Source organism: Neophocaena asiaeorientalis, unplaced genomic scaffold (genome assembly GCF_003031525.2).
Source record: "Neophocaena asiaeorientalis asiaeorientalis breed wild unplaced genomic scaffold, Neophocaena_asiaeorientalis_V1.1 scaffold240, whole genome shotgun sequence".
Classification (NCBI taxonomy): Eukaryota; Metazoa; Chordata; class Mammalia; order Artiodactyla; family Phocoenidae; genus Neophocaena; species Neophocaena asiaeorientalis.
The window spans coordinates 4,541,538-4,555,515 of NW_020185331.1; the positions used below are offsets into that span (position 1 = coordinate 4,541,538).

Sequence of the window (13,978 nt, forward strand, 5' to 3'; positions counted from 1 at the left end):
ATATAGAACCTTCCACACATAAAGGGAGGTATGGGTCTTAGATGGAGAAGAGGATCAGGGAGCCCTTACCCCAGCAGGACAGGGCATCTTCCCCAACCTGTTTGCATAAACTCAGAGGAAAACCAGGCTGGAAGGGTCCCTGTGCTACCTTACCTTGTCTTACCTTGTAGACCCTAAGTGAAGGGTGAGTGAGGAAGAAGATTTTAAACTGCAGAAAACCTGGAAACAGCCCAGGATATTAAGATGCTGTGGGTGTAAAGCCAGCCTAAGGGTTGCAGCACTGTGGAGCACTGGAGTAGGGTGAAGGAGGTCACTGCAGGCGGATAGCAGCCAGGAGCCTTTCCACAGTCCCCCTCCATACCCCACAGACGACACCCACCCTACCACCAGGGCCAAGGGGGTGGAGGGGGTAATGAAGAGGTTTTCCTGAAGAAAAGAAACGTTTGTTCTTTGAGACACTGAGCCACGAGATCTTACCCTTCCCTAGCATGCCCAACCCCAAGTTTAAATCTGTTGTTCCTTCTCCCTGGGGTCTTGCCAGCCAGGGAGGAACCAGATCTGTGAACAATCAAGCTTTATTTCTACAAAATGAACATTTTAGCATGTCTCCACAGCTAGCCTGAGGTTGGGCTGGCTCAGAACTCATTCAAAATTTCAGGGTTCCCTTTGTCCTTTCTTGGTTTCAAAGCAAGACCAGGCCACACAGTACCCCAGGAATGAGTCCCCAGCCCTAGAGCTTGGTCAAAGGTGGGGTCTGACTGAGGTGGAGGCTGGTGTCACAGGGTATTGGCAGCCTCCCCTCTCCTTCCAGGGAAGGGGCCCAGGAAGGGCCCAACTGGGAAAGCTGGAGCACCTCACCTCACTCCTGTGGTGAGCTGGCCCGGCTCTGAGAAGGGGTGGGCCTCTCTCCCCCGGCCAGATCCCTGCTCTGGCCAACAGGGAAGCGAGGCCCGGCTAAGCTCAGCTGAGCAGCAGCAGGTCCCTTCCTTCCACCTGGCTCCTGAGAGGGATTGCACCCCTGGGTAACCCCAGTGCCCAGGAGTCAGCAGCCTTTAGTGCCTGAGTACCATGGTCACAGGTCAAGGAACAAAGGCGGGGCCGGGGAGGAGGTATCACTGCACCCTGCAGACAGCAGAGGTCCCTGAGTAGCTGGCTTCTCTGGCCCACAGGCTGGGGTGGCCCTGTCATGGCGTTTGAAAGTCCAGGCCATGGAGGTTGTAAGACAGCGCAGCGTAGAGATGCCTGGTGGTGAAGCGCAGGCAGTACACAGGACTGCTGAGGGGCGTCGACGTGAGAGGGAAGGCCTGCACGGGAGGGACAGGAGTGGCGAGAGCGTCCCCACCGGGAGCAGGGGGAGCCCAAACCCAGGATTCCCAGGCCTAATGCCAGGGGACAGGGGCCACTGTAGGCTTCCTCCCACCCCCTCCAGGCACACCCGCTCCCAGCACAGCCCCCAGTAACAAGTCCTGGCATCCAGGAGGCCTGCGGTGGGCAGGACGCTTACGTGTAGGCAGGCCCTTTGGCGCCGGTCCCACAGTCGCACCACACCGTAGTAGGAGGAGCCAGTGGCCAGCAGGTGGTTCCCGTCCGTCTGCAGGCAGTACAGTGTGCTGTCGTGGGGCTCTTCCCACTCCATGACACACTTCCTGTCCGGGAGGAGGTGATGCAGGGGGAGGTTTGGGGGTGCCCTCCACCTCCACCCCAGCTTCCCCAGAGGCCTTAGGGAGCCACTCTGGCTGGGAGAAAGAGATGCCGAATCACCAAATTCCTTTAAAAGCAGACTTAATGGGGGAAAGCCTCCTCAGTAAAGATCTCTTTCTCAGCAAGTCCCTGGCCCCAGGCAGGTTTACGCCTCGTTTGCGCATCACATGGTTGCTGTGTGTCACCAGACTTAAGGGGCAAGAAAGGCCTCGAGAAAGCTGGGACAGAATGCTGAGGGACAGCACCCTGATGGCTCCCAAGGAGGCTCTTATCAGGGCCTCGTGGCTGTGGTCTCCTGGGTCACAGGACCAGGGCCGCCAAGGTGGGGAGTCTAAAGCTTGATCTGACCTTGTCAGCTGCTCTCTACCAGCCCCTGATACAGAGTTTCCGTCCCTCTCCTTTGGGCCCGCCAGGACTGGAGGGAGGGCCAGGACTGGCATGGGGTTCTCACCACCTGTCCTGCTGCCCGGCACACTCACCGGACACTGGCTCGGAGGTCCCAGTAGCGAACGTAGGTGTCGTAACCACAGGACAGGAGTGTGGAAGGGGACTCGTACATGACGTCCAGCACCCCCGCCCCTGGGGGAAAGTCACCGCCCAGGTGCGTCATCAGCTGTCCGCTGGGAAGAGAGGCAGGGCAGAGGATGAGCGCTTGTCCCACCCTGGCCCACACACATTCTCTTAACCTTCAAATGGCATCAGTTCCTGGGGAAATGCAGCTCTCCTTCCTGAGCTAGAATTAGATTCCCTTAGGAGGGAGGCCAAAGGAGGAGATGCCCTAGACTCCCACCCCTCTCCCCGCTTCCCAGTCCCTGCCTCTCCCCCAGCTGAAGGCCTCAGTCAGCCACCAGCAGCCCCTCCATCACACCTGCACGCTGGCTGCCTGTCGCCCAGCCACTCCTCCTCGGGACGATGAATGGGCCGTGCTGAAGGGGTCGGCCCCCCTCACACACACACACACTTGGTTACTTTATACGCCTTGATCCCGCAGGTCATGCGGTTCTGCGCTGCCTGAGTCCAATGCCTTAATTCCTGCCTGTAATCTGGGGCTCAAACCTCACTGGGGATAAAGACCACACAAAGGGAGAAGGGGAGTCCCAGGAGATGTTAAAACAAGTAAACACCTTTGTGTCTGGGGAGAGAAATCGCTGAGAAAGCAGCTTAGCAGGCTGGTCCCTGGTGTTCCTGGCCCGGCTGGCCCCCGGCCCGGGGCTAGCACGCCTCTGTGATCACAGCCACCAGCCTGCTGGGCTCCAGCTTGCTGCCCCCACCCTTGCCCCTCCCGGTGGCCGAGAGCAGATTACCGAGAAGAACAATTTCTTTGTGACTGTGTAATTCCCTCCGTGACCGCGGCAGTGGGCAGACCCCTCGCCCCAATGCCAGACCCCTAGCAACCACGTAGGGGGGCCTCCTGGCCCTAGCAACTACCCCTCAACATCAAGTGTACCCGCTAACTCCTGTGGCTAGGGGACGGGTAGAAGCGGTGAGTTTCTGCAGAATGACTGGGGGGAATGAAGAAGGGGACACGCTCCAGGCCAAATTCCTCAGCTTCACCCAAGAGATGCTGGGCTCTCCCCCGTGACGTGACGGGAGAAACTGGGCTGTGGACACTTCACAGGGACACCCAGGTGAGAGGCCCCGGCACAGGTTAGGGAGGACTTTGTGGTCTCACCAGCCCAGCTTCGGCCCAGGCAGGTTTCACCAGAGAGCCTGAGGCAGACGAGGCCACCAGCCACATGTGTGAATGTGGACCTTAGCTCCAGTCCTACCTCACACAGACTCTCTGACCCTCAACCTCCCTTCTCCTCAGTGGAGCCGCCATCTTCCCTGAAGGAGTAAAGGAGGAGGCTGTGGGTTCTTTTCTGCCCAACTCTGCCCACGAGTCCTGGGCAGTGCGGTGACCCCCCAGCGAGAGCACTGTTGTTCTCCAGTCAGGGTGGGGGGCGGGGGGTAAGCCTTAAGTCAGCACCCGTGTCCCCAGCCTCCTTCCAAGAGAAGCGCTTCTTCCTCTGTGTGCTGAGGGATCAGACAGAAAGCCTTCTCCCCAGATCAGCATCTCCTAGAGCTCACTAACCTCAGCTCCCAAGAAAGCCCACCTTTCCAGATGGGCCGCCAGCCATGATTCACCACCCCTGGGCAAGCCAGCGCCCTGAGAGGGCCTGGGGTCATATTCTTTCTGTCTGTCTCGTCCACTGGGTCAGGGCTATTTTGCTCCACAGTTCTCCCTCCTTCCAGATTTAGGGGCCCTGCCCCCTCCATTAGTGAGGCCTTCAGGAATGACTGAGGAGCTCTCCCCTTTAATCTGTAGAAGTAATTTCATGTTTGTCTGTTTGAAATAGAAGATGAAAGGCAGTGGAGATTGGGGGGCGTGAAGCCCAGCATGGCTCTACCTGCCCACCCCTGGTCCCAGGGCTCAGAAGGAAGGAGAGCTGGGCACCCATGGACTGAGGGTCGGCAGCAGAAGGGCCACACCCAGACCGAGTTGCCACCCTGGGCCCCTGCCCAGGCAGGGGGGCATCTGAGCCACCGCTGGGAAGTGTCATGCCAGTGTGTGCAATAAGAAACACAGAACTCTACCCTCTGGGGAGACCCAAAGGCCGAGCGAGCACCAGCCCCTGGAGACCAGGACAAGTCCCCAAAGTCCCCTGTCTGCCAGCCCAGCCTGGCCGGGGCCTGAGGAGCTTCTGCCATGTTAGTCCTCTGATTCTCTGAAAGGGCCACACACACTTTAAATGGGCCAATAAAAAGATACAGTTTCTTTTGCCTCTGGGCCTGGGACCCTCGAGGCTCTGTTGTGCAGTGCCTGTGAGGTTAAGTTCAGAGCATAAACTGACACACCAGGCTCTGGGAAATGGCCCGTCTCTTCAAATAGCAGCCCAGCGGTGCCATAGGAGCCCCGCTGGGGCTTTGATTTGGGAAAACAAACAGAAATGGCACCGTGGGCCCTTCGTGGCCCCCACCACAGGACCAATTTAACTAGAAAACTCCAGCTCAACTGCTCTGGTGGAGGAAGCAAGATGAGCTCAACAATAGCCCCAAACTTTGGGGGGAAGGGGGACAAAACAAACTGTTTGTCTCCTCAGCCCCTCCTCCGGGTTCCTTTTCTTACTGCAAGTGTGTTCTTGTAAAAACGATTAGATTGCAATTTGTATAACGTGGTGACCCCCAAATTCAGACGTTTCACCCCTTTTCTCTGGAAAGAATGTTAAGAATGCCTCTCGGCCTCTCACGGTGGGGGGCGCAAGGGGGGCGTGCAGAGCCTTGGCTGTCGCACAACTTGTGTGGGAAAGGGGCTGCCGCTTAGAGCCTCAGGCCAAGACAGGAGCAAGGGCCAGCTCTGTCACTATAGAGGGCCAGACAAAAAGTCCATTCCCTTCCAACTCCTGCGCACAAAGCCGGGGCCTCCAGGAGCCACTGAGGGCTGGGGGGCCTCCACCCCAGCCTCCCCTCAGCCTGACTCCAGCAATTCTCTCTTGACCCAGGGAAAGATAAAGACAGATGGGGCTGCCCCTGTGAGCCTGATGAATGAGACACAGGCCGGGGAGGCCTGGCTGTGTGTGGCTTCCCCCAGGAGTCCCCAGAGTACCTGGGTAGGAAAAGCAAGTGGAGTGTGGCCTCATCCCAGGGACCCTTGAGGAGGGGATCAGGTGAGGGAATCAGATCTCCCTGGCCCATCCCAACCTGCTGCCCAGGCAACTCCACTGAAGCTGGAGGGAAATGGGATGACAGGAACTTCCTGACAGTCAGGGAAGAGGAAATTTAAATAAGATACTTATACCACCCCCCATCACCATCTTTGTGGGGACAGCTAACTGGAGGTAGGCACTGGCCTTGAAGACCCAGATGCCCTGTCTGGGAGAGGCCCTAAGCACCAGGCTGGAGTTAGGCACAGAGGGGCAGTCCCTGGAAGCCCCCCTCCACCCTACCCCCAGTCTGGGTCCTGCAGGCCAGGGAAGCTGGGTGACCTGCGTCACTGCCTTCCTCCCTCGGAGTTCCCTCATCCCGGCCTCCACACGCCTCCCTTGCCTGGCCCGCCTGAGCTCCCAGCACAAGCCGTGGCCCATAGAAAGTCCTCCTGTGCTAAACTGCCCTGAGGTCAGATAACCCTGGCTCTACCTCCTCCCCCACATCTAAGAATGCCCATGGCCCTCACACCATTTACAGCCACTGTTAACACACTGGGTTCCTGATGATGCTCCTTGGAGATTCTATGGGTGTTCATTCCTGCATCTGTTTGGGTGTGAGGATACCCCATCTGGCACGTGCAACTGCAAAAATGCAACGATGGCTTTTGGTGAGAGGGTAGAAGGGTGGCTAACACCCCACCTTCCTACATCGTCTCTGCCCCCAGGGGACAGATGGCCTGAAGGTATAAGCTGGACCCAACATGGTCACTAAGAAAATAGGAGGGTTCTGCTCCCTTCTTTCTTTCCACCCTCTCCTTCCCTTTCTTCCTTTCTTTGATCAATAACCATTGACTGAGCACCTTCTGTATACGAGGCATTGTGCCTAATAGAAACTGCAGGGAGATGTGAGATGAGACTTTGAGGGAGACACTGTCCCTTCTTCAAGGAGTTTTCAGTCCAGGGAGGGAGAGAAGTCTGTCATCTATCCAACTAACAATACAAGGGGAGGCTCAGTGGGTACCAGAAGAGAGATGAAAGAGTTTTATAAGGGGACAGATAAAAGAACGTCTCTTCAGTGAGTGACAGGATCGTGACAGGCAGTGACAGGAGATGGGGGGCAGCTCAGGAGAAGGGCCAGCAACAACAGAGGTGCAGGGCTGGGGCACCTGGCTTGGCTGGAGGCATGGGTATGTGTGGGGCACAAGCTGGTGGGATCTGGCTTCCTGGCCACGATGGGCCTCCGGGTGCTCACTGCTCAGCTGGCATGAGAGGAGGGAGTGGTTGTCCTCGTCCAGCCCCCTGGTGGGGAGGAGGGAATCAAGGGGGCAGACAGGTCCCACATATAACCACCCAGTCCGTGGAGACCAGGAGAAGCCCACCGAAGCTTCGCCTACCCCAGTCCCATCAGGTGAGCGGGAAGGGCCCTTTCCAAGCCACAGGGGTCTCACATGCATGCGCGTGCGCGTGCACAGCCCCAGCACCTGCCCATGCACACGTGTTCAGACACTGTGGCTCAAAGGCCAGGCAGCCGGGCAGCCCACTTTGTACTGCTAACAAGAGGACCGTAATTACAGGAAGGGGCAGCCGGGCAGATAAAAGGATACAAAATTTCAACATCTGTTGCCATAAAGGGATAAGGAGAAGTGAAACGCAAAGTATCAGTTTGGTGTCAGCAGGCAGAGAGCCAATTTCAAAGAGTTGGGGTGGGGGGACAGAGGGGACAAGAAAGAAAAAGGGAAGGGGTGGGGGGAGAAAGAAAGAAAGAAAGAGAAAGAAATTACAGGGTTCCTCAAAGAGGTAAAGAAAAAAGAAAATGAGAAAAGCTGTCAATAATACTTTCAAAGGAGAAGGCAGGTACTTTAAAGAGGGGCAATTCCCATAATCACCCCGACTGAGGGCCAGGCCCCCTGCCCCAGGTGGAGGTGGAGGGCGGGGTCAGAGACAAAGCCACACCTGGGTGGGATGGGCACTAATGATGCCCTCAGAGTGGCTCAGCCTGTGCTCAGGACACCAGTTCTTTCTGCAGACAGTTAGAAAGGGTTGCAGCCAGGCGCCCATTGTCATTCCAAACACCATCAGATGCCATGACGTGGGTCTCCCGTGTTCAGTCCAGGGTTCCAAGATAAGTTCCCAGCCTGAAGGGAAGCTATACCTGGCCACATGGTGGCCATCAAGGGGGCCCTATGAATGCTCTAAGGTCACCAACTCCAGCCACAGGGGTGAGAATCAGGGAGGGCTTCATGGTGGAGGTGCTATTTATGCTGAAGAATGAGCAGGGTTTCAGTAGGCAGAGAGGGGGTATCCCAAGCACAGGGGTCAGCTAGAGCAAAAGCTCAGAGGGGAAAAATATAGGGTGTCTGTCAGAATATGTGAGAAGCTTCTTTGCCCCTGCCTTTGCTGAGAAAGAGGAGATTTAAGGGCTAAGGATGGAAATGGAGGAGTCATGGAGAACTGGGGATGATGCGGGCCTGAAGGGAAAGGGGAGATGAGGTGGGATTATGCAGGGGCCATGAATATGGTCACACACATACAGAGCAGTGCAGTACCTAGCCAAGGACTCAAATCCTCAATGCCCTAGGAGTAGCCAAGTCGTCAAAACCCACCCCTACTGACTTCCTTACCCAACAGTCCCCAGGCTGGCTTAGGACCACAGCTGGACCCACCATGACATCTCCAACGCTGAGATCACAGGCCTCTCCATCCTGGTGCCTGCCTCCCCACTGCCACTGGGGTTGCCCGTTGTGCCCTGGTCTCAGGGCACCAATAGTAGATCCAGCTCAAATGTACCTTGGCAGAAAAGGTAAAATCCACAGCAAGGGCAAACCCAGGGGAAGATCACTGGCTTGATGTGTTGTCAAGCCAGTCAGAACCGCCACCCACCACCCGGGTCTTCCAGCAGCAGAGGCGTGCCCCACACAGATAACACCTTCCCTGGGGCTGAGCCAAGGGCCCTGATCAAATGCAGATGGAGAACACAAGATGGGCCTTAATTCCTCCAGACCCAAACTCAGTAACAGGATGGCTTTGGCACAGTTCCTCAGGGCCTAGCTAGGGATACTTCAGTGGTTGGCTATCTGCACAGTCTCTCAGGATAGAGCCCTTGGGGGCCAGGGCCTGGGCCTGAATGCCATCTATCCTCGGAAACAGGAACACTCTAGCACGTCCAAATTGGGTGAAGGACTCTTTCTTCCCATCTGATTTAGACAGGTTAGAAATCCCCTGTCCTTTGGCCTGTCCGCAGCTCTAGGAGAGAGAAGGGCAGGAAAGGAGGAAGGGAGAGGGGGACAGCCAAGTTCCTTACCATCTAGGCAATGGCTTTGTGCCCACGGGTGCTCTCAGACCTGCGTGCTTTCAGCTAACACCTCCCCATCCCTAGCCCAGAGGGAGAACAGAGTCTCCAGGAATCCTGATGAACAAAGGGCTGAGGGAGCCATGGTGACCTTGAAAGAGGTCTCCAGGCACTGTGAAAAGCAGCCTGAGGACCAGTACTGGGAGAGACACAGATGAGGGTGTGCTGGTGCCCAGCAGGCTGCCTGCACCTCTGAGCCGCGTCCCAGCCCCCACCATCATCCCGAGGGCAGCCCCTGGAGGGGCGATGATGCTCTGAGCAAAACTGCCCCTCCAGTACTCCTCCCCCGCAAGTTGTAGCACACACATAAAAGAGAAAATCCCAGAACTCCTCAAGTTTCAGCGGTGGCAGGTTAAAAGCAAAGAATCCACCCAGCACCAAACACCGCCCGGCAACTGAGTCCTGCCGACGATGTTGCTCCACCTTCCAGATTGGCCTGTCAGTCAGGCTTTGGCATTATTGAAAGATCAAACTCTGTCCTGCCTGTTCATTACCTTAATCCTATTTTCTACATGGCTTTATTATCTGCTTGGGCTTCTCTGGGAAAGACAGCTACAGACAGTCGTCCTGTCCATCCGTTTCCTCCCACCGAAAGCAGATGCCTCCACCAGGGCATCTTTCCCTCAGTCCCTGCACCACTGGTCGTCCAGGCTTCCCTGGGAATGGAAGAGATGTTTAAGCAAGGCCTGGCTCCTCAGTGGTGAGGAGGGGAGTCCGGGAGCTAGAGAGAAGGGAAAGCCAAGTGATGCCCAGGGCGGCCTTGCCTCAGGCTGGCGTAAGGGTGCAATGGCTATTGTTGTCTGGCTTCAGTGAGAACTGAGGCCATAGCTGTCTTGTGCTCATTTTCATTCGGGTCCTTTCTGGGTTCTGCAAAGACCCAGTGTTCAGGGTTAGTGAGGTCTAGGGATTTCATAAGAGAATGTTGAGGCAGCTGGTGCCTTAGAATGCCATCCTGACCATAAATCTGTGCCCAGAAGCATCCCTACCAAGGCAACCACGGGCAGAAGAGGCCGAAGACGACTCAACCTTCCAGATAAAGCTGGGTCACGGTGGGGTGGTGTACACCCTCCCTGCCCCAGCTTGTCCGCCATCCCAGGCCCAGATCAATATTGATGCCAAGCATAAGGTCCAGCTATGTGACTAAATAAAACTGACTTTCAGCAGAAATGCCCCTCTGCAACCTCAACGGTGAAAAAGCAAACAATCCAGTTAGAAATGGGCAAAAAGCATGAGCAGACATTTCACCAAAGAGAATATACAGAAGGCAAATAAGCACAAGAAAACTTGTTCAACATCACTAGCTATTAGGGAAATTCAAACTAAAACCACAATTAAATAACACATCCATTAAAATAGCTAAAATAAAAAATAGTGACACTACCAGATGCTGTTGAGAATGTGAAGAAACTAGATCTCTCAGACACTGGGATCAGAATATAAAGTGGTAAAGATACTCAAAATAGTCTGGCAGGTAAAAAACTAAACACACACTTACTAATGACTCAGCAATTGTTTTCCCCCGCATTAATTCCAGAAAACTGCAAATATATGTCCACACAAAAGCCTATACGCAAATGTTCATAGTAGCTTGATCTGCAATAGTCAGAAAATTGAGAACAACTCAAACGTCCTTCAGTGGGTGGATGCTGGTCAATGGGGAAAGAAACTTTGGTACATCCATACCAGGGAATACTACTGAGCAATAAGAAATAAAGCACGACTGACACATGAATCAACTTCTGTGGATCTCAAGATGGATGGATGCTCAGTAAAAAAAAAAAAAAACTCCAAATGTTAGATATATTATTTCATTTATATAATACTTTTTAAATGACAGAGATGAAGAACACCTAAGTGGTTGCCAGGGGTTAGGGCAAGAAGGAGTGGAGGAGGGGAGGAGGATGGGTGCAACTATAAAGGGGTACATGAGGGGTCTCTGTGCTGATGGAACAAACAGTTCTTTATCTTGACTGTGGTAGCAGTTACATGACTCTACACATGGGATAACACCGCAAAGAAATACGTACACACACACACACACACATACCACACGAATAAGTACAATCAGATAACGGTCTATGGACTGTACCAATGTCAACTTCCTAGACTTGATATTATGTAAGATGTTACACAGGTACCTTGCCTTCCTACTTTTGTAACTTCCTGTGAATCTGTAATTATATCAAAATGAAAGATGAAAAAAACCCCAACAGAATGGCAGGTAATCAGGTGGGAATGTGTCAAGCCTGCCAAGGCAGAGAATTGTGAACAAAAACTGGATATATTTTAACTGTTCTGTATTGTTCTTCTTACGGATCTGTCGGCCACTTCCAAATTTTCTTTATTTTAGAAAAATCATTTCTGAGGATAGATGGGATTTTCTATAGCCACAAAGTCAGGCACTCCTTAGAGAAGAAGTATCATGCATCCAGACTGCTGTTGTTGTTGTTATCATAAATTCTACATGAAATTATTTACCTATTATAAATTACTTCAACAGTCTCCTCAAGCTAACAAATGATTCCATGTGCGAAGGTGCCACAGCGGAGGCTGTCAGTGGGTGTTGGGGCAGGGTCCTTCCAGCATCCTCCTGGACCACTCGGCCAACTGAACCAGGGGCTGGCTCAGCCAGCTTTCCTCTGCTTCCCAACCGCTCCATCCCCGCCCACCCTGGAAGCCATGGTGGGCTCAGGAATCTCTTACCTGTTGAGGTCCCAGATTCTTAGGGGTGAGAAGTGCCCACAACAGGCTGTCCCTGTCACAAAGGAGCTGCCAAACAAAAGGAGAGCCGTTAGGTCTGGCTTGTCAGAACTTGTGGCGGAAATGGCTATACAATTGGAAGTGCTGTGCTCATTCTCCAGGGGATCATGGGGTTAAGCCAGGATGAGAGAAGCAGCCAAGAGAGCCATCAGAGAAGTTGTGGGAAGACCATATGGAAGCAAAGTGAGGGCTGTAACCTCCCAGAGCTGCTTGGCCAGAGGACCCATGGATTCAATAGCTGAGTTTGCTGCTTAGACCTGGTTGGGTAGTCTCTGCCCACCATAAAAATGGATCTCTAGATGTGCAACTGAGGCCAAGGGAGAGCAAGCCTGTTGGGCTTCGGTTGTATGAACACCAAGTTCACAATGCCACACCACAGAAATGGTCTCCTGGGAATAGGTTGCTGGGTGCCAGAAGGGGATGCCCTGGTCAGAGGTGAGGGAGGCTGGGGGGCTTTACCGAAGGTTTTAAGAGCTGGGGGAATATGGTAACATGGTACAAGCACCAGGCAGGTATAAAGGCACCAAACTGAGAAAAGGCCAACTATGAAAGGTGGGTAACAACGTGAAAAGGTGAGGGTGGGAAAGTAGGGAATGTGAGGGGCCAGGCAGCCAGGACTGCTGTGGAGTGGGATAGGCGTCAGACAGAGTTTAAAGGATAATGACAGACACTGCCAAGAGGCAGGAGAGAAGGAACACTCAGTATTTCCCAGAGTCTCTCTTAAACCCCTAAAAAGTTCAACATATACAATCTGCAGAGTTTCATTTTAAGTGGAGGCCCAAACCCAGTGAGAAGAAATCTGTGCAATGAGCCAGGCTGGCCATAGTGCTAGGACTAGAACTTGAACCCACAAGCCAGACCACACCTTTGTTAGAGGATTTGGAAGGGGTTGGGAGGGGGAGCCTGCAGGAACCCTGGGCTTGAAAATCTAAACTGGAACAAGAGAGCTGAAAGCAGTTATGTCACTCAGGAGCCCTGGGGCAGGGAAGGGCCATGTCCCTACACGTCTGGGCATGGGGGGAGGAACTGGACATACTAATGACATGTTAGCAATGTGGGACAGCAGTCCATTGGCCCTGGCCTTGCCCAGCACCTGTGGCTCTCTGATCCCAAGCACGTCCGTAGGGAGGTGGATTTCCGCAGTCGGGGCTCTGAGAAGCCGATGGCTTTGGCTTGGCGGGGGGTTGGCCTGCTAGTTGCTGATGGGGAGATGTTAGGGCAGGCATTGGCCAAGCCACTGATTTACAATCAAAATTGCAGGGCAGGGATCTATGTTTCAACCCCAGGCTGACAAAAAGGCCACATGAACCACCCTGGAGCATCCATGCCTCAAGTCAAGACTTCTCTAGGGACATGCTCGGTCTTCCCAGCTTCCTCTCAACCCATAGGCATGCCAGCAGCCACTAAACTAGAGTGACATGCTAAAACAGCCATTCCATCATGCCCCAAGTGACTCCCAGCCTGGGAAGCAGCCACTGGACACTGAAGCCCCAAACTACAAAGCCAGGTGTTATCCTCACTTCCCTCCCCCACCAACATTTTTCTCTTGAGGGTAATCCATTAATAACTGGTAAAGCCAATTACTTTGGGTTGGAAACATAATAGCCACTTAGAAATCATTCGAGCGGGCAATTGGGCTCTCCAGACTTTTGAGGAGTAGGGGGCCAGGTGAGGGGCGCCAGCACAGACATACAGACAACTCTTAAGGAGGCCTATGGCAGGCCTCTGACAGGCAACAGGCCTAACTTAGCGTCAAGGTAAGTCAATGGAGAGAGATGGGAGGCACCTGTAAGCTGAATCCCTGTCACTCCCACAGCTCTGACCCCCAGCAGGCCGGGCCGGGGATGGGAACACCTGGCCCTGGACTCCTGCCCTCTGTCCCTGCCCACCCGGCCTGGCCCCGGCCCTCTGCCTCCAGGAGGAGGGCCTTTCCTGATTGCCTGGACATGACGGCCATGAACATTTCTTTCCAAAAGCTGCCCTTTTCCCTTGCTTAACCATGTGAAGCAGGGAGGAGGCACAGGAGGGAGAGTAGAGAGTCTCCCTGGCATTTGAGGGCTTAAGGGTTTAATCAAATATAACACTCAGTAAAAAAAAAAAAAAAAAAAAAAACCATGTATGCAACAGTCAAGCAGATTTGGAGCCAGGTCCTGCTTGGAACGTTCACCAAGTCTCACATCCAAACCACAAGGACTATCCAGGGACAGGGATGACAAACCTGTGCTGAACAGGCAGAGGCAGGAGCTGCTGGCTGCTTGGTAGCTTGACTGGCCTTCCTCTTAAGTCCTGCCACACCCTGATCTCACCTTCATGAGACAAATGGTATTTGGGGGGTTATCTTCCCATCTTCATTTTGAGATCATGGACTGTCTGGTGGCTCTTGTGTACTCCGGTGCCCAGCACGGCGCCTGGCCCCAAAGAGATGCCCCAAACAAACCTGTGGGCCTCAACTGAAAGGGCCTTCCAAAGCTCACAGCCAACAAGGCTGGGCAAGCTAGTCACACAAGCTGTGAGGGGGGGGGGGGGCCCCTCCCTTTTTTGG

At 54.0% G+C, this 13,978-nt stretch overlaps 1 protein-coding gene across 4 annotated transcripts in view; it reads right to left on the reverse strand.

Moving 5' to 3' along the window:
* Positions 1-559: 559 nt before the first annotated feature.
* The window catches only part of FBXW4 (F-box and WD repeat domain containing 4), an 82,415-nt gene continuing 68,996 nt past the window's right edge, over positions 560-13,978 (reverse strand). For 3 of the 4 annotated variants that reach the window (XM_024735080.1, XM_024735082.1, XM_024735078.1), the window contains 4 exons: positions 11,380-11,445; positions 2,181-2,321; positions 1,505-1,591; positions 560-1,304 (listed from right to left, as the gene is read on the reverse strand). In XM_024735080.1, the coding sequence (XP_024590848.1) occupies positions 1,073-1,304; positions 1,505-1,591; positions 2,181-2,321; positions 11,380-11,445 (526 nt within the window). In that variant the 3' untranslated portion in view covers positions 560-1,072. The remainder of the gene's footprint in view (positions 1,305-1,504; positions 1,592-2,180; positions 2,322-11,379; positions 11,446-13,978) is intronic. The other variant, XM_024735079.1, reaches the window with a different exon arrangement.